Genomic DNA, 19,315 nt, shown 5'->3' with positions numbered 1-19,315 from the left:
ATATACTTCTGTTAGACTTCGATTTTTTTTAAAGAATTTTTAGATTTATTTACTTGACAGAGATCACAAGTAGGCAGAAAGGCAGGCAAAGAGAGAGGGGGAAAGCAGGCTCCCTGCTAAGCAGAAAGCCCAGTGCGGGTCTCGATTCCAGGACCCCGAGATCATGACCCAAGCTGAAGGCAGAGGCTTAACCTTCTGAGTCACCTACATGCCCTTAGATTAGATTTTTGTTTAGTTTGTTATTTTAATCATCTTGTTATTATAATTTTGTTGTAATTAAATATCTCACCATATGATTATGGATTTATCAATTTCTCCATTTAATTCTGTCAGATTTTGCCTTATATATTTTCAGCTTATATTATGAAACCACACACCATTTTAAGAGTTTTATCTCCTTTTATCTGTTGTCTTACCATATGGTAGAGACCTTTTAATTTCTACAAAAACCATTTGCCTTAAAGCCTATTTTGGTTAGCATTAATATTGCTTCATTAACAATATAATTAATAATTCAAGACTCTTCACGGTTGAAACTTTAAATCATATAGCACTAAAGTATTTTATTTTAAAAGTTAAGACAAGACCTGTATAGTTTTAGTGACTTTTCTTTATTTGTAGCAGAGACAAGAGTAGAATCCAGGTCTTCTGTTGTAGAATTCCCTTCTACTTTCAGATGTAACAAGTCAGTAATTTTTAGTTTAGGAGAGTATACATTCTCAAATAGAGCATGAAAGTGAGAACAGTAAATGATCTCCTAAATATTGCTGTAGTGGAAATATGAATTCTCCTGAAAGGGGAGGAAAAAACAAAACATGCTAGTGTTTGTCATACTGAATTACCTTCCTCAGCATGTATGTCATGCCCAAACAATTTTTATTTTATTTATGAGTGTTTCTATGAAGCAGGAAATGATAATTCCTTCTATTGTTAGCTTGAGTTTTTATTCTTAAAATTGTTAATCTTATTATAAAAACATATGGTAGTGCTAAAAAATTGTATCAATGGCAAATAAAGTGAAAGTTTTCTCCCCCACTTCTGAACACCAGTCACCAGTTCCCATAGCAGAGGTAAAAATATTCCCTCATTAAACCTTCAAGAAGTATTCTATGCTAAACCTTCTTATAGGTCTAGAAAAATATTCTGATTTTTGTTATAAATAGTAGCATAGATTTTGTGCTGTTTATATCTTGCCATTTTCAACTTACAAAATATTTGAAATTATTCAATATTCATACATCTGTATCAATCACATTAATTATAATGATAGGAATTATTATATTGCAAATGTTCTATGCAGTTTGTTACCTGTCTTTTTCCTCCTACAATTTTTCAATATATATTAAAAATCATTTTTTTCTTTTGTTCTTCTATGCTTTGTGTCAAATGGACAAAGACTATTTTCATTCTAGAGTTCTAAAAATAATTATTCTATGTTTACTTCCAAGACTTTCATACTTTCATTTATTACATTAAACTTATTAAGCTATTTAGAAATTATTTTTTTAATTAAGTCAGGAAATTTTCTAACTTAATTTCTTCTCCAGATACCCTAAAGCTGTCATGTTTCTTAGCTCTATAGTTTAGTACTGGTCAGTACTGATATTAACTTTTTTTAAAGATTTTATTTACTTGTTTATTTATTTACTTATTTATTTATTGAGAGCATGAGTAGGGGGAAAGACAGAGTGAGAGGGAGAGAAAGAATCTCAAGCAGTCTCTATGATGAGCACAGAACCTACTGTGATTCTGGACCCCACAACTCTGAGCTGAAATCAAGAATTGGGTATTCAACCAATTGGGCCACTGAGGTGTCACTAAAATACTTCATTCCAAATTATTTATTTTATAAATACTGTAATATATCTTAATATCTATTATTAGACATTATTTTATATTCCCCTAGAAATATCTTGGTTAGTCACACTTTTTTCTTTTAAATTAACATGTAATGTATTATTAGCCCCAGGATTACAGGTCTGTTAATCATCAGGCTTACACACTTCACAGCACTCACCATAGCACATACCTTCTCCATAACCCAATAACCCTCTCCCTACCTCCCTACCCCTGGTAACCCTCAGTTTGTTTTGTGAGATTAAGAGTTTCATATAGTTTGTCTCCCAACAAGAGCGTCTTGTTTCATTTTTACTTTCCCTACCCCCCAAAATCCCATTCTGCCCCTCAAATTCCTCTTATCAGGGAGATCATATGATAATTATCTTTCTCTGATTGACTTATGTAGCTCAGCATAATACCCTCTAGTTCCATCCACATCACTGCAAATGGCAAGATTGCATTTCTTTTAATGGTTTCATAGTATTCCATTGTATATACGGATACCACATCTTCTCTCCACTCATTTGTTGATGGACATCTAGGTTCTTTCCACAAGTCTGGCTGTTGTGGACATTGCTGCTATAAACATTCGGGTGCATGTGCCCCTTCAGATCACAATATTTGCATCTTTAGGGTAAATACCCAGTAGTGCAATTGCTTGGTCATAGGATAGCTCTATTTTCAACTTTTTGAGGAACCTCCATGCTGTTTTCCAGAGTGGTTACACCAGCTTGCATTCCCACCAACAGTGTAGAAGGGTTTCCCTTTCTCTGTATCCTTGCCAGCATCTGTCATTTCCTGACGTGCTAATTTCAGCCATTCTGACTGGTGTGAGTTGGTATCTCATTGTGGTTTTGATTTGTATTTCCCTGATGCCAAGTGATGTGGAGCACTTTTTCCTGTGTTTGTTGGCCATCTGGATGTCATCTTTGCAAAAATGTCTGTTCATGTCCTCTGCCCATTTCTTGATTGGATTATTTGTTCTTTGGGTGTTGAGTTTGATAAATTCTTTATGGATTTTGGATACTAGCTCTTTATCTGATATGTTGTTTGCAAATATTTTCTCCCATTCTGTCAATTGTCTTTTGGTTTTGTTGACTATTTCCTTTGCTGTGCAAAAACCTTTGATCTTCAGGAAGGTAAATGGGATTGACTTCTTAATCTCTCTTTCTTCTGTCTTGTTGGTGTATTGAAATGCAACTGATTTCTGTGCATTGATTTAATATCCTGACATTTTACTGAATTCCTGTACAAGCTCCTGTACAAGTTTTGTTTTTTTCACATAAAGTATCATATCATATGCAAGGAGTGATATTTCGACTTATTCTTTGCCAATTTGGATGCCTTTTATTTCTTTTTGTTGTCTGATTGTTGAGACTAGTACTTCCAGTACCATGTTGAATAGCAGTGGTGATAATGGACATCCTTGCCATGTTCCTAACCTCAGTGGAAAAGATCTCAGTTTTTCCCCATTGAAAATGATATTCACTGTGGGTTTTTCATAGATTGCTTTGGTGATATTGAGGTATGTTCCCTCTATCCCTACACTTTGAAGAGTTTTGATCAAGAAAGGATGCTATACTTTGTCAAATGCTTTTTCAGAATCTATTGAGAGTATTACATGATTCTTGTTCTTTCTTTTATTAATATATTGTATCACATTGATTGGTTTACAGATGTTGAACCAGCCTTGCAGCCCAGGAATAAATCCCACTTGATTGGGGTGAATAATCCTTTTAATGTACTTTTGTATCCTCTTGGCTGGTATTGTGGTGAGAATTTTTGCATCTGTGTTTATCAAGGATATTGGTCTGTATTTCTCCTTTTTTGTGTGGTCTTTGTCTGGTTTTGGAATCAAGGTAATGCTGGCCTCATAAAATGAGTTTGGAAGTTTTCCTTCCATTTCTACTTTTTAGAACAGTTTCAAGAGAATAGGTATTAATTCTTCTTTTAATGTTTAGTAGACTTCCCCTGTGAAACCGTTTGGCTCTGGGCTCTTGTTTCTTAGGAGATTTTTGATGCCTGCTTCAATCTCCTTACCAGTTATGGGTCTGTTCAGGTTTTCTGTGTCTTCCTGGTTCAGTTTTTATGTCTCTAGGAATGCATCCATTTCTTCCAGGTTGTCAAATCTGTTGGCGTACAGTTGCTCATAGTATGTTCTTATAATTGCTTGTATTTTTTTGGTGTTGTCTGTAATCTGCCCTCTTTCATTCATGATTTTATTAATTTGGGTCCTTTCTCTTTTCTTTTTGATAAGTCTGGCCAGGGGTTTATCGATCTTATTAATTCTTTCAAAGAACCAGCCCCTAGTTTCCTTGATTTATTCTACTGTGGTTTTTGTTGTTGTTTCTATTTCATTAATTTCTGTTCTGATCTTTATTATTTATCTTCTCTTGCTGGGTTTAGGCTTTCTTTGCTCTTCTTTTTCCAGCTCCTTTAGATGTGGGGTTAGGTTTTGTATTTGACTGTTCCTGTTTCTTGAGAAAGGCTTTTATTGCTATATATTTTTTTCTCAAGACTGCCTTTGCTGTCTCCCACAGATTTTGAACCATCGTGTTTTCATTACGATTTGTTTCCATGAATTTTTTTTCAATTCTTGTTTAATTTCCTGGTTGACTCATTCCTTCTTCATTATGGTGCTCTTTAGCCTCCATGTATTTGGGTTCTTTCCAACTTTCCTCTTGTGATTGAGTCTAGCTTCAGAGGATTGTGGTCTGAACATATTAGGGAATGGTCCTAATATTTTGGTACCAGTTGAGACATGATTTGTGACCCAGGATGTGATCTTTTCTGGAGAATGTTCCATGTGCACTGGAGAAGAATGTGGATTCTGTTACTTTTTGATGGAGTTTTCTGAATATGTCTGTGATGTCCATTTGGTCTAGTGTGTCATTTAAGGCCTTTATTTCCTTGTTGATCTTTTCTTGGATGATCTGTCCATTTCAGTGACAGAGTGTTCAAGTCCCCTACTATTATTGTATTATTGTTGATGTGTTTCTTTGATTTTGTTATTAATTGGCTTATATACTTGGCTGCTCCCATTTTAGGGACATATTTAAAATTGTTAGATCTTCTTGCTGGACCGACCCTTTGAATATGATTTGGTGTCCTTTCTCATCTATTATTATAGTTTTTGTCTTAAGATCTAATTTATCTGATATAAGGATTGCCACCTCAGCATTGTTTTGATGTCCTTTAGCATGGTAAATTGTTCTCCACCCTCTCACTTTAAATCTGGAGGTGTCTTTGGGTCTAAAATGAGTTTCTTGTAGACAGCATATTAATGGGTCTTTTTTTTTTTTAATCCATTCTGATAACCTTTGGTGGTTTTAATTAGTATTTTTGTCTTTTTGGGGGCATTTAGCCCATTTACATTTAGGGTAACTATTGAGAGATAGGAATTTAGTATTAACTTTAAGGTGGCTGTTACTGTATATTTTCTCTGTTCATTTCTGGTCTACTACTTTTAGGCTCTCTCTTTGCTTAGAGGACCCCTTTCAATATTTCCTGTAGGGATGGTTTGGTGTTTACATATTTGTTTAGTTTTTGTTTGTCCTGGAAGCTTTTTATCTCTCCTTCTATTTTCAATGATAGCCTAGCTGGATATAGTATTCTTGGCTGCATGTTTTTCTCATTTAGTGCTCTGAATATATTATGCCAGTTCTTTCTGGCCTGCGAGGGCTCTATGGATAGGTCTGCTGCCAATCTGATATTTTTAACATTTTACATTACAGACTTTTTATCCCGGGCTGCCTTCAGGATTTTAGGTTTGTCACTAAGACTTGTAAGTTTTACTATTAGATTACAGGGTGTGGACCTATTCTTATTGATTTTGAGGGAGATTCTCTGTGCCTCCTGGATTTTGATGCTTGTTCCTTTTGCCATATTTGGGAAATTCTCTATAATACTTCACTCCAATATACCTTTTGCCCTGTCTCTTTCTTCTTCTTCTGGAATCCCAATTGTTGTTTCTTTGTTTGTTTGTTTGTTTGTTTTTTAGAAAAAAAAATTCAAGATTTTATTTATTTATTTGACAGAAAGAGATTACAAGTAGGCAGAGAGGCAGGCAGAGAGAGAGAAGGAAGCAGGTTCCCTGCTGAGTAGAGAGCCTGATGTGGGGCTCGACCCCAGGACTCTGAGATCATAACCTGAGCCAAAGGCAGAGGCTTTAAACCATTGAGCCACCCAGGCACCCCAATCCCAATTGTCCTAATATTGTTTCCTCTTATGGTATCACTTATCTCTCTAGTTCTCCCCTTGTGGTCCAGTGGTTGTTTGTCTCTCTTTTGCTCACCTTTATTCTCTGTCATTTGGTCTTCTATATCACTATTTCTCTCTTCTGCCTTATTTATCCTATCAGTAAGACCCTCCGTTTTTTTATTGTACCTCATTAATAGCTTTTTTTGATTTCAGCTTGGTTAGATTTTAGTTCTTTTATTTAGGGCTCTTATTTCTCAGACAGCATTTCCTTAATATCTTCCATGCCTTTTTCGAATGCAGCCAGCACCTTGAGAATTGTCATTCTGAGCTCTGGATCTGACATATTACCAATGTCTGTATTGATTAGGTCCCTAGCTGTTGGTACTGCCTCTTGTACTGTTTTTTTGTGGTGAGTTTTTCCGCCTTGTCTTTTTGTCCAGATAACAATATATGAGCGAGAGAATAAGACACTTAAAGAATGGCAAAGATCCCAGATGAATGTACACTATTCAAATCAGAAGAGACTCCCAAATTGGGGGGAGAAAAGAACAAGGGTAAAAATAAGCTTTAAAAAATTTTCTAAAAATTTAAAAATATATGTGTATAAATTAGTCTTGTGAATAGAACAGAGCCACCCACTTGACTTCGGGTGGTATTTTGGTCTCTTAGAAGAAACTACCTCCCAAAATTTTAAAGAAAAAAAAACCTAACACATATAGAAAAATAAGGGTAAACATGATGAAGGGATGGAATATGACTGTAAAGATGAAAATTTTAAAAAGTTCTAAAAAAAGAATTCATATGGAAAAAGAAAGAAAAATAAAGTGGAGATAATTTGGTCAGGCTGGAAACTAGAAAAAAGCCCTGTGATAGATTTAGAGTATATTTTGATCTATTAGGAGAAATTGTATCCCATAAATTTTTAGAAGGAAAAACCCTTTATGAATACAAAAAATAAAGTTAAATACAATGAAGGATAAAATATGACTATAATAATCAAGGTTTAAAAAGATTTTTTTGAAAGGTGTTGTTAAGATAATCTAGTTAAAAATTGTTAAAAGAGGAAAGAGAAAAGTTAAAAAATTAGAATAAGAAAAAATAAAATTAAAAAAATTAATTAACTTTGCAAGACTAAAGGATCATGGTAAGAAAGACTTGAAATTCCATGCTTTGCTTTACCCTCCTCTGGGTTTCTGCTGTTCTCCTTCATCAGTGAGATTGGTCTTGGCTGGATATTCTTGCTGATCTTCTGGGGGAGGGACCTGTTGTGATTCTCAAATGTCTTTGCCCGAGGCAGAATTGCACTGCCCTTGCCAGGGCTGGGCTAAGTAATCTGCTCATGATCGCTCTTGGGAGCTTTTGTTCCCTGAATGCTTTCTGTAGAGCTCTGGAAGACAAGAATAAAAATGGCAGATTTCCAATCTCTGGCCCAGAGGAGCCAAGAGCTTGGGATCCCACTCCTCAGTGCACCCTTGAGAAAAAGCACTCGGTCACTCCTGTCTCCCTGGTCTCCTCCTGGAGGGCTGTGCTCCTAGCTCACCTGGCCTGTGACCAAGCACTTGTGTCTCTGGCACACAGCCCTGTTTGGAGTCTCCAAACCCAGCAGATTCCTGCTGCTCTGCTTTTCCGGCGGATGAAGATGAATCTCCCCAGATCTGCCACTTGTGAGGTCCCTGCTCAAAGAGCAGCGGTCTGACTGTGCCATGGATCACAGTTTAAGGTAACCCCAAGCTAAGAGCTTATTGCTCAGCTCCATCTCTGTAGTCGGCTTCCCCACTCTGAAACCTGTGAGCTCTCCTACACTCAGACACCCCTGATCCTTCTGTGACCCTGTGGCACCTGAGACCACAGTGTCCCAGTGAGGGCTCCACCCCTGCTTAGTCTCTGGAGTGATGTCCCTCAGTGGAGCAGACTTCTAAAAGTTCTGATTTTACTGGTCCCTCCTACCTGTAGTCTATCTTCCCCTAACTTTGGCTTCACTTCTCTGCATGTCCTACCTTTTAGGAAGTGGTTGATTTTCTGTTTCTAGAATTGCTGCTCTTCTTCTCTTCAATCTCCTGTTGGGTGTATAGGTGTTCAGAGTGGTTTGATAACTATCTAGCTGAACTCCTGCGACCTGATGTCATCTCAGTCTGATACTCCCCCACCATCTTGACTCCCTAGTCACACTTTTTTAATGTAATCTTTAGAGTTACCTAGTATTATTTTTAAAGAAAAGTATTTGTCATTTTTATTCATCACAGGAAATGTATAAATTAATTCAGGCAGAAGTAAGTTCTTTGGGACATTATGTTTTCTTTTCTTTTTCTTTTTTTTCTATCTAATAATATTACGTGGCTTTCCACTTTAAGAAGTCTTTATTTCTCTCACTGGTGTTTTAAAATTTATTTGTATAATCTTTGTATATTTCTTAATAATTTCATTCCCAAATTTCTTATCCTTTTTCATTGTTGTTGCTAGTATGTATTTGTTCTTTCTTTGTTTTGTTTTGTTCTGTTTCCATTTTGTCCTCTTGGTTGGTGGTTTTTTGTAGGAAGGTAGCGATTTTTGTCTAACAATCTGTGATCAATCCCTTTTCCACCCCTTGCCTCTGGCATCCATTGTTCTGTTTTCTGTCTCTATTGTTTTGCCTTTTCCAAGATGTCATAGCAATGGAATCATTTCATCTGTAGACTTTCTTTATTTTTTTTAAGGTTTTAATTAGTTGTTAAAGATAGATAGAAAGAGAGAGAAACAGGCAGAGGGAGAAGCAGGGTCCCTGCTGAGCAAGGAGCCAGATGCAAGACTGGGATCATAATCTGAGCTGAAGGCATATGCTTAACCAACTTAGCCTTCCAGTCATCCCACCTCTATAGAGTTTTGAACCTGGCTCCTTTCACTTAATGTATTACATGCCTGTTTGTTTCTTCATTCAGATTCTCATCAGTCTTTAGGGTGCTGATGGGCCGAGAAGTTTTTGAGACCAAGCTATTATTCCCATCCTCTTTTTCCAAAAAATAATTATGGGATTTTCCCTTTAGTTATGCTACCTCCTTTGAGATTGTGCTCTGCCAGGATTTTTTTTTTTTTAATAGCTGCAGCTACAGGCATCCTCTTTCAGAAACTGTCCATATTTTGAAGACATTCATCAGTGCATCCTCTAACATTGTGGTGTTTTTTTAACAGATGTCTCCAGTATTAGTGGAAGTGGAAGTTGGCATTTCTTTTCATTCTTTCTTTCTTTCTTTCTTTCTTTTTAATTGTTCCCTTTTTTTGGTGTGATTTTCTAAGGAAGAGGCAGCACATTATTGCTTTGCAATTTTGAAACTCTATGTCCCTTAGTAACTATTAAATATAAATTTCTCTAGCAAGTAGCTGCTGTACTTTTAATTTACTACTTAACTAAGGGCAAACTATAAGCCAAATGATGGGGAAGCTCTTCATAACTGAAATGTCACCAGCTTTGGCACATGCTAAGAAATATTCAACTCCCTTTTGGTGTATTATCATTCCAGCCTTTTCTCTTATGCAATATCTCTTTTGCTTATTCCTTTGGGAAATCTTTGAAATTTAAGACTTATAATAATAGTTAAATATTTATTGAGATATTAAGTATCCACACTTTTAATTATCAATTATCTTGATAACTCAGTATGTTACATATTTTATAAATAAAAAAGTATTGAGGATCAGAAAGTCTCAAAAGTACACAGCCAATTATTAGAAGGGTTCTGTTTTAAATCCTCATTTTGTGACTTCAAATCTATTACTTTTTGACTACCTCACAGTTACCTCCATATTTATATTCGCTGTGATGATTTTGAGATTATTAAACAAATGTATCTGCATTATTTATTTGGATTCTGGTAACAACAATTTAAGTTAGATTTAAAAAAGGTTATCATTAACTCCATTTTACACTAAAGATCTTTTTTGAAAAAAGATAAAGAAATATTCAAAGGTAAGCAGTTGTTTCATAGAACTGATTTACACAAGGCATTCTAATCCTAATACCTAATAATTAAGTATTCTCCCTTTTAAATAACTGTACATCCAATAGAACCATTTTCTATACTTCAAAAACACTAAATTCTGGGTTTAAAATTTTATGAGTATTTGTTCTATTGGGAGCTGTTTGGCACTAGTTGTTTAATACATGTTTAGTATTTTATATCAGTTAGCTACTGTCACAGTAATGTTGTGCAGTAAAAACCATAATACTGTGCAATAAATTACCACAAGACCTGTAAGATCACAACAATATACTTAATTATTGTTCACAAGATCTCAGGCCTTCAGATTAGTCCTTGTGGCCTTGGTAGGACTTACTTAAACTATGCTTTCAGCTTCAGGTAAAGTAGGTGGCTCTACTGATCATTGTTGGGCTCTGTCCCATGGCAACTATAAGGTGGTTTCTTAAGATGGAATCAGTTTCACATCTGTTCATTGAAAACAAATTTACTTAATGTTCTAGGCAGAACTCACTGAAGTAGATTCATGCTCAGTTGGTGGAGGTGGGGGCAGACTAGTAATTTCCCTACACCAACAGCAGGCAGCCTAGGTTAGCACTGTTCTAAATCTAAGACCTGGTATGAATTGTGTCCTTCCTGGTGTTTGATATTAGACCCATCATAATGGACTAAACAAACAAGATCCCTGTTTTTGTTTGTTGTTGTTTTAAGATTTTATTTATTTATTTGACAGAGAGATCACAAGTAGGCAGAGAGGCAGGCAGAGAGAGAGAGAGAGAGAGAAGCAGGCTCTCTGCTGAGCAGAAAGCCTGATGCAGGGCTCGATCCCAAGACACTGAGACCATTACCTGAGCCGAAGGCAGAGGCTTAACTCACTGAGCCACCCAAGTGCCCCAAGATCCCTGTTTTAATAAAACATATAAACCAGTGAGGAAGGTAGATGTCAAACAAATAAATAGAGATTTTAAAATATACTTCAGGGGCGCATGGGTGGCTCAGTGGGTTAGAGCCTCTGCCTTCAGCTCAGGTCATGATCCCAGGGTCCTGGGATCAAGCCCCACATCAGGCTTTCTGCTCAGCATGGAGCCTGCTTCCTCCTCTTTCTCTGTCTACTTGTGATCTGTCTGTCAAATAAATATATATATATATTTAAAATAAATAAATAAATATATTTTATATATATTTATAAATATATACACACACATACACACACACACACACTTAAAAGAGAAAAAAATAGGTTTTGGAGATATAAAATAATTAAAAAATGGTCTTTATTGGGAAACTGACCAGGAAAGACCTCTCTGAGGGATAAAGATTAGGAAGAAGAGTAAAACTGAGTGCAGTTGACAAAAAATAAGTTCAAACTGAGTTGGAGTTAAATGCATTGACTTACATATATGAAGTGTGTGAAATGTATAGAGAATATGAAGGAAGGAACTAAGGGATAATTACAACTGCGGATTTGAACATCCTTAGCCTGGGGACTTGAACCTCCCAGACCATTGCTGCTTCCTTCTCTGTGTCTTTTTTCTCTTCTACTATAATATCACAAGTAGACTTATGCAAACTGTAAGGGTATAGACACTGGCATTACTAGGCTTAGACATCGGTGATCTTAGAAGAAAAGACACTCTTTACCCTTAGCTTGAAATATTCTCTAGAAGTTTGGAGACCCATTAGCCTGATTTAGATCTCACATCCACCTTTTGAGCCAATCACCATGGAAAGAGATGATGGTACTTAGACTTAAAATAGGAAAACAAATTTTCCTAAAAGAAAGCCCAAAGAAATTGTACTGACATAGAAATGGGGGGAAATTGTAAACCTGAGTCCCCTCCCACAGAATGTATATTCATCAAGCAAAATTCATGTCTAACTCATCTTAGTATGTCCAATAGTAATTAGCACATTTCCAAATTGATAATGTAATTTTAGTAAATGTCAGACTGTGGAGAAAGCCATCATCTACTCTCTTATGGGGAGTGCACTCTAAGACCGTAACTCTCTCAAAGAAATCCTTTTTTATTGGATCTCTTTCCTTTACGGAGCTGTAGGTGTGTGATGGGTTAAGAGTAGCAGAACTCATTTAATCAACTCTTAGCTATTCCTTTGTTGATGTTTCCGTGGCTAGATTGTCAGCTGAAGTTCCACTAAGATAGAAAACCCCCATCTGTCTTGGAATTCAAATAATTCTGTGTTCTTTAATCAGAATCAAATGTAGAAAGATCCAAGGAATAAAAACATATTTATACCTTATTTTAATCAACATATATAAGCCTAAAAGTTTCAAGTTTCTTATGAATGTTGGATTACAAGAAATTGCTCCTGGAATAACAGAGAATTATATAATAAATTATGCTTGTAAATAATTGGACTTGACCTCAAAGTGTTTTATCCTACTTATGAAAGCATATAAATATTTTTATAAGTCTATTAAAAATAAATTTATTTTCAGATCCCTTTGAAGCATTCATCATCTTTTCTATTCGTCATGAGATCAGAAAGATTGATCTTCATAAAAGAGACTATAGTCTACTTGTTCCTGGGTTGAGAAACACAATAGCACTTGATTTTCACTTCAATCAAAGTTTGCTTTATTGGACGGATGTTGTAGAAGACAGGATATACCGGGGCAAGCTTTCTGAAAGTGGAGGTAATTTTTAACTGAAAATTCTATAAAAATATGCTGTAATAAGATGGGATTTATATCAATCTTTGCACTTTCATTCTTTGCCTTCTCCCTCGTATATGTAAAACCAGGGATGTCAAGTTTATGTGTGAAAATTTATTGAGGGAGGGGAATGAATGATGGGAGCCTGTGCTAGGCATACAATTTTCAAATTGTGAGCTTTTCCTTGGACATTTGGTAAAGAAAAGTACTTATAAGAAATAACTACTGCCTTCCACATACTAGTAGACATAATGTTTGTTTGTAAAATGTTTTATTTTGTCCACAAAATTTCAACATACAATGAATTGTCCCAAAGACCACTAATATGAACAAAATGTTTTTATCATAGTTTGACTTAATTCTTTTGTCTAATGTACACTTTTTAAGTAGCAAGGCTCTGAGATAAATATATGTAATAATCATTTTAGAAACGTTGGTTCTTTGTAGCATTCCAAAGTCCCAGTGTTTCTATAAAAATTTGAATTTCTCCTTAGGTCACATTTGCAATTTTGGAAAAATGATAATAAACATGTGATTCACCTGTGAATTTGTGTCTGTGGCATATTGCAAGAGACTGATTTCAACTGATGGATTTAGATCCTTGGGCTTAGATGATTAAAAAAAAAAAAAGTCTGTTAAAATGTCTAACAAAAACACTGGTGCAAAAAAAAAAAAAAAAGAAAACACTGGCAATGTCATAAACTATTAAGAGTTATCCTATTAGAAAAAATATTTTGATTACAAAAGAAATTAAAAAGTGGATAAATAGATCATTAGTGGACATTACCAAATTGTTTATTTTAATTTAGACCAAACTAATGCCTTCCTCTCTTATTTGTAATCATGTTATATCATGTAAGTCTTATGGTCCCAGAAGGGGCAGGGAGTGTGATTTGAGGCTTATCTTTATTAAGGGTAAGTGCAGTAAAGTCATCTTATTTATCATGCTTCAGAAAAGGGTGGCTACTGACTAGCTAAAATGCATGTTGCCCCAGAGGGGCATTTTCTCTTTATTCTACCCCTGAAGATCAATGTTGATACTAAATTGCGCTAATTTTAAATAGCTCATCATTCTTATTCCCCAAATCCTGTGTTCTATTTCAAAAGTCAGAAACAAGAAATATAATTTTTTGAAATCTAAACACTATTGTTTAGCCTTAAAGTTATTCAAAAATTTGATTGCACTGTCACTGAAAGGGTTTAAGAAATTAAAGATTTCTGTTAGGAAAGATCAGTAATTCTAAATTTGGAGTCTTAGTTTTCATCATGCCAGGTAACACGTCTGCACTCTATCTTTGAAACTCAATATCATACTTCAAAAAACTCTGTGCTGCTGGTAAGTAAGCCTTGTGTGTGTGTGCGTGCCTAACACATTCATTGAATGGGTACAAGTATTAGTTTCCTTTTTTTTTTTTTTTTTTTTGTAGGGGTCAGTGCAATAGAAGTGGTTGTGGAGCATGGCTTGGCTACCCCAGAAGGACTGACCGTCGACTGGATAGCAGGCAATATATACTGGATAGACAGCAATCTGGACCAAATTGAAGTCGCCAAACTTGATGGCTCCTTAAGAACTACACTTATTGCTGGAGCCATGGAACACCCCAGGGCCATTGCTTTGGACCCAAGATATGGGTAAAGAAGTTTACCTTCTACAGATTCATTTTGGCATAAAAAATAATCTTTTAAATGAATACTGAATTCAATTATCTCATAAATTATGAGTCAGATTGCTTATTTTGTGCATGCACATATAAGTTTATATATGTATAATTATGTATATTTATGTTTAATGTATGTCTACATCTATATATATTATATATATAACATATATATATAATTAGTTTAAGTTTATTAGCATAAATTTGGTTATAAGATTGCTTACATAGGTATCTTTAGAGGATAGAAATATCTTTTTTCTAAATATGGGCACTAAGCTCTATTGAAAGCTATCGCAACTCAATTTTGAAGCAGTAATTTAATGAATTTCTCTGTGACGTGTCAAAGAGATGCTATAATTATTTCTAATGGTTCCAAACCACAGGACCAGTCTCTGGTACAAATAGTCATAGATGTTAATTGCACCACCTGTTATGTATTTTGTAAGTACTTGGAGTCAGTTTAAAAGAAAATTAGTATAAGGTTGAAGGAATCCAATGATGAGACACTGACGATTGGAGTGTTGGAAAGACAAGGCACATGATTCTTGAAAACAAGGTCAAATGTTGAGTAACTCAGCTAATTGACTCTGGTGTTCCCTTGTGTGTTCCTCTGTGAAAGAGCAGAAGAGAGACAAGAAAGCCCTGGAAAACAAGGGTTCCAATTTCTATTTCCTCAGTTATTCTCTGGAGAATCCTCTTAACTCTATTATTTTCCTTTAAATTTCAGTTTTTTCTTTCATAAATCAGGGATGATACCTTTATCATTTGGTTGTTTTTGAGGAGATGGTGAATATGTGGAAGACAAGATTTAAGTTATATAGATGAGAATACTGTTATTACCGTTAATTATTTATTTCCTTTTAATTATTTTACAAATCCAAAACCATTGTCAAGGCTAAAGTTTAGCAGATCAGAATTTTTTTTAAATTCATTTTTATTTTGATTAATTTATTTTTTTGTCTCTGTACCTTCAAGTAATACAAAGTCCAGGGAACACCAATGAGGAAGGAGAATCAGCCAGGAGGTAGTTTAATGAAATGCAGAAGAAAGAAAAGAAAGCCTGTGTTTAAGTCACCTTCCTGACCACAGTTTCTGGCTGGTGCTCTGGTTTATGCCAAAGTATAGAAATCAGTGGTTTAAGAAGTCTGTTTGTTCTTTTCTTCAATTCATACACAGAAATTAAAGGACCAAAGTAGCTTGCCAAGAACAGGGCTCCAAATAGGCAACTCTTATGTTTACTTTACCTCTACATTGTTTTAAATTTATTTATTACTTGTCCAAACTTAAAATATTAAGGCATTTTTGCATACAGTCCTGGATTTCTGGCTGCTTTTGAAAAAACAGAGATCTGGCAGCAAGGAGCAAAGCAGCAGCTGTATCTTTTACTTAGAAATGGGTTCTCTTATTTAGACAGTCTACATTTTGACCATTTTATTCACTAATCCCTATAATAACAGTTCACTGGGAAGAGATATATTATATTTAGTGAAAAATTCATTTTTTAGAACAGACTATTTCTGAGATTACAGCTAACTTCCTAATTCTGACCCTTTACTTCCCATAAAATTTCATTATCAACAGGGGTTTTACCCTCAATGTAACAACTACCAGTGTGGAATTTTCACCTACTAGACCTAAGTTGTACCAGTACCTTATACACAGGGGAAACTTCCTGTAGAACGGAAAGTGATATTTTGGAGAAAATTGTGGTTTTAGCTTATACACCAATATGGTAGAAAAGTTGTGAGTGCTCTCAAATTACAGATGGCACATAGAGAGAAAAACAAGATACAACAAAAAGGACAAAATAGGCATATGGAAAGCTCTGAAAATAGTCTGACCAAACAACGTATTAGGTCTGGGAGTTGAAACTTTATTTTCTACAGCTTTGAACTGACAATGCTTAGGATAAAATTATTTAGCTCACTTAGCTTCCAGAGGATCCTACCTAAGAGGAGAAAAAAAAAAAATAGAGAGACATAATACGTCACCGACAAATACTATTTAAATGAAAATATTAGATAGTATTCCAGTGACATAAGGTCTTCAGAAGTAATATACCCTCTAAGAGTTGAAAGTTAGTGTAGAATGCCAGCCTCTGAGTAGGAAAACATGACAATGCTTCTGAGAAAGTTGATGCCTTCTATTACTAATTGCTACTATGAAATTGTACAGCTGATTAAAATAATTACAATGGTGGTAATTTTTTTCTTAAAAAATGAGTGAAAAAATACACACAAAAATCCTTTTTGATATGAGTAATCAAAGCTCAGAAGGTAGTACTAATACATACAACTCTAGGAAGAAATTGAAAGGTTGATAAGTTTGGGTGTCATGAAAATAATAGGATTTTTATTGTTAAAAATTATCCTATAGTGCATTGATACACTTAAGATATGAAGTTCACATAAACACCTCTAAAGCCCAGCTGTAGCAATTAAATTTAAAAATGCAATGCAAATATGAAAATATTTTCAGGTTTGGGATATTTTAGGAAAAAGTCCATAATTATTTTTAAACATTGGACCTTACATAAGGTAGGCTGAGAGCATAGTAAAAATATATAGAAGCATGCAAACTCACACACATACAGTGAACTGCAAAGCAAAGCACAAGAAAAGAAACACTGAAAAATAATTTAATTTGATTTAAACTCCACTTAGGGGTTCCTCGGTTGAGTGACTGCCTTTGGCTCAGGTCATGATCTTGGAGTCCTCTTGATCGAGTTCTGTGTCGGGCTCCCTGCTCAGTCTGCTTCTCCCTCTTCCTCTCCCCCTTCTCATGCTCTTTCTCACTCTCTCTCAAATAAATAAATACTTGAAAACAAACTAAAAAACTCCACTTACTGCCTTCGTGTTATCTGTTCAAATAGAAACATAAAATTTCTCCCTATTTCTTAAAAAATTCAAGAAATACATAAAAAGGTGTGAATCAAAATTGAAAGGAGCTCCAAAGAAACTTAAACTTCTTTTAAAAATATGTATATTGGGGTAAGTCTACTGAATAATTTTTTTAGAATTATGGTTTCTGTAAATACTATTACTTTCCTACCACATCATAAGCTCTCTAATGGTAAACCAAGACATGGTTCCATGTCTATGAAATCCGCCCCCACTCCTAGTATATAAAATTGTGCTGAATATGTTTGTTAAATAAATTAATACAAGCATATTCATAGACTTTTTGTTAACATGTAACTTACAAAACTCAAGGATAAACCTGAAAGGGAGAAGCACAGAGTAAAAGACAGCTAAGGGGTAAATACTCTAAACTTTGTTTCCAATAACAAGTGAATGAACAAGTTTGCAAACAGCCACTTCCCTCCCTCAGCTTAGCTGAGGAAAAACAAAAAGAACAATAACAACAACAACAACAACAACAATAACAACAACGAAATGAGCAATAACATTAGGCCAAGAAGACAGGCTTACATCATGTGAGTTTCCTTCAGCTCTCAAGGTCCTTTGTGACCTTTTTTTACAGATCCCAAGAAACAAATGTTTTAAATCAACTGCTTTGCTTCCCAGGCATAAAATTCACAGGTCTTCATTTTACATTATAAAACATATTTGCCATCATGCCACATCCCTTTAGTATTCTGGGTTTTGACCCAATATCCAAAGTGACAATTTATTCCAAGACGGTAAATGGAAGTCTTGGGAAGGAGCCATTTTTCTCTCATTCCTTTTTAAGGAAATATAGTTATTACTAAGGTGACTTGAATGAGTCCATGAATCTCTCCTGAACCTCGAGCTTAGTATTAGGGAGTAAGAAGTACCAGGGAGTTCCCAATTTATAGGGCATTCGCTTCGGGTCTTGAAATGTCTTTGCCTTTGTACTTGTGCGGCTGCATGGTGTCCTCCTGCTCCACTGTGTGTTTAGATTTTATTTGTCAGAATAACTGGGCTCTGCTATAGCAATTGCAATTTGTGAAAGTAGATATAGTAGTTGTGAAGATTAGTGAAACATCAAAATAAAATTTTAATTTTATGTGGGAATGTTCTTAAATGAAACTAATAAAGATGTTGTTGCTTTTAGAAGACCTAAAGATTGTAGATAAGTATCCTTGTTTTTTGCCAAGATCATTTATTTTCACCTTCTGCAGCTTGACCTGATAGATGATAATGGCCCTTTCATGCCTGTAATGATACAAGTTGTTCATGGTCCATTGACCCAATTTAATCCTGATACACACTAACTCATGAATGCAGGAACTGTAGAATCACTAGACTGTAGTCTCTTTTTTAAAAGCAATTGTGGCTGAATATTTCCATACGTCCTGTAAGAAGAGATATTCAGCCTTTGTGTATTTCAAGAAATAATTCAATCATTGAAATGCTAATACATTTTAGCCATAAAAAGAAAGTAATAAGGGGGAAATGATTCTTTTAAAATACCACACTATAAAGTATACAAAAGAGTGCCTAGAATTTTATGAAACAATGATCCTTGAAATCAACTTTTTAAATTGATTGTAAACTGACTTATGGTGAAGTTAAGAACACTTTTAGGAGAACTAATTCTAAAACATGTTCTTTTATAAAAAATATTGGAAACTTCCCCACTTGAATTGATGAAAGATTAGGACCATTGTGAGCATTATAGAAGAAAGAGCTTAATGCTGCTATGTTTAGTGAAGAAATGAAGGAATCACTTTAGAATGTCTCAAATCATCCCAAGCTATGCTTTTATGGTCCAGTGGAAACACATACTTGAGAGTTTACAGTGCCTACTCTGGTAAATCTATAATATAGAATGCAGAATTGTAGAGTTACTGATGTGTGTGTTGGAATTTTTACAACCACAGAAGGCAGAACTAGGTAGAAAGAAGAGAGACACCAGTTTTCCACTTATTATTGAGGCAAAAGACAAAACTCAGAAGTCTTTGGGTCATCAATCCAGAGTGTGAATTACAGCCTTGCCTAGATCTCATGGTGGTTTATCCATAGATATTCAGACTAGCTATCATTCTCAAATTCATTGTTTGTTTTCAG

General features: G+C 35.0%; 1 protein-coding gene across 1 annotated transcript in view; it reads left to right on the top strand.

The window, feature by feature from the left end:
* The window catches only part of LRP1B (LDL receptor related protein 1B), a 1,620,129-nt gene that overhangs the window by 933,246 nt on the left and 667,568 nt on the right, over nucleotides 1-19,315 (top strand). Inside the window, exons 24-25 of the mRNA XM_045066491.1 lie at nucleotides 12,448-12,645; nucleotides 14,091-14,295. Of these exons, the coding sequence (XP_044922426.1) occupies nucleotides 12,448-12,645; nucleotides 14,091-14,295 (403 nt within the window). The remainder of the gene's footprint in view (nucleotides 1-12,447; nucleotides 12,646-14,090; nucleotides 14,296-19,315) is intronic.

Source organism: Mustela putorius, unplaced genomic scaffold, assembly GCF_011764305.1.
Source record: "Mustela putorius furo isolate JIRA1106 unplaced genomic scaffold, ASM1176430v1.1 tig00003867_pilon_pilon_pilon, whole genome shotgun sequence".
NCBI lineage: Eukaryota > Metazoa > Chordata > Mammalia > Carnivora > Mustelidae > Mustela > Mustela putorius.
Note: the sequence above shows the minus strand (reverse complement) of the source record. Positions and strands in the feature narration are given on the sequence as shown.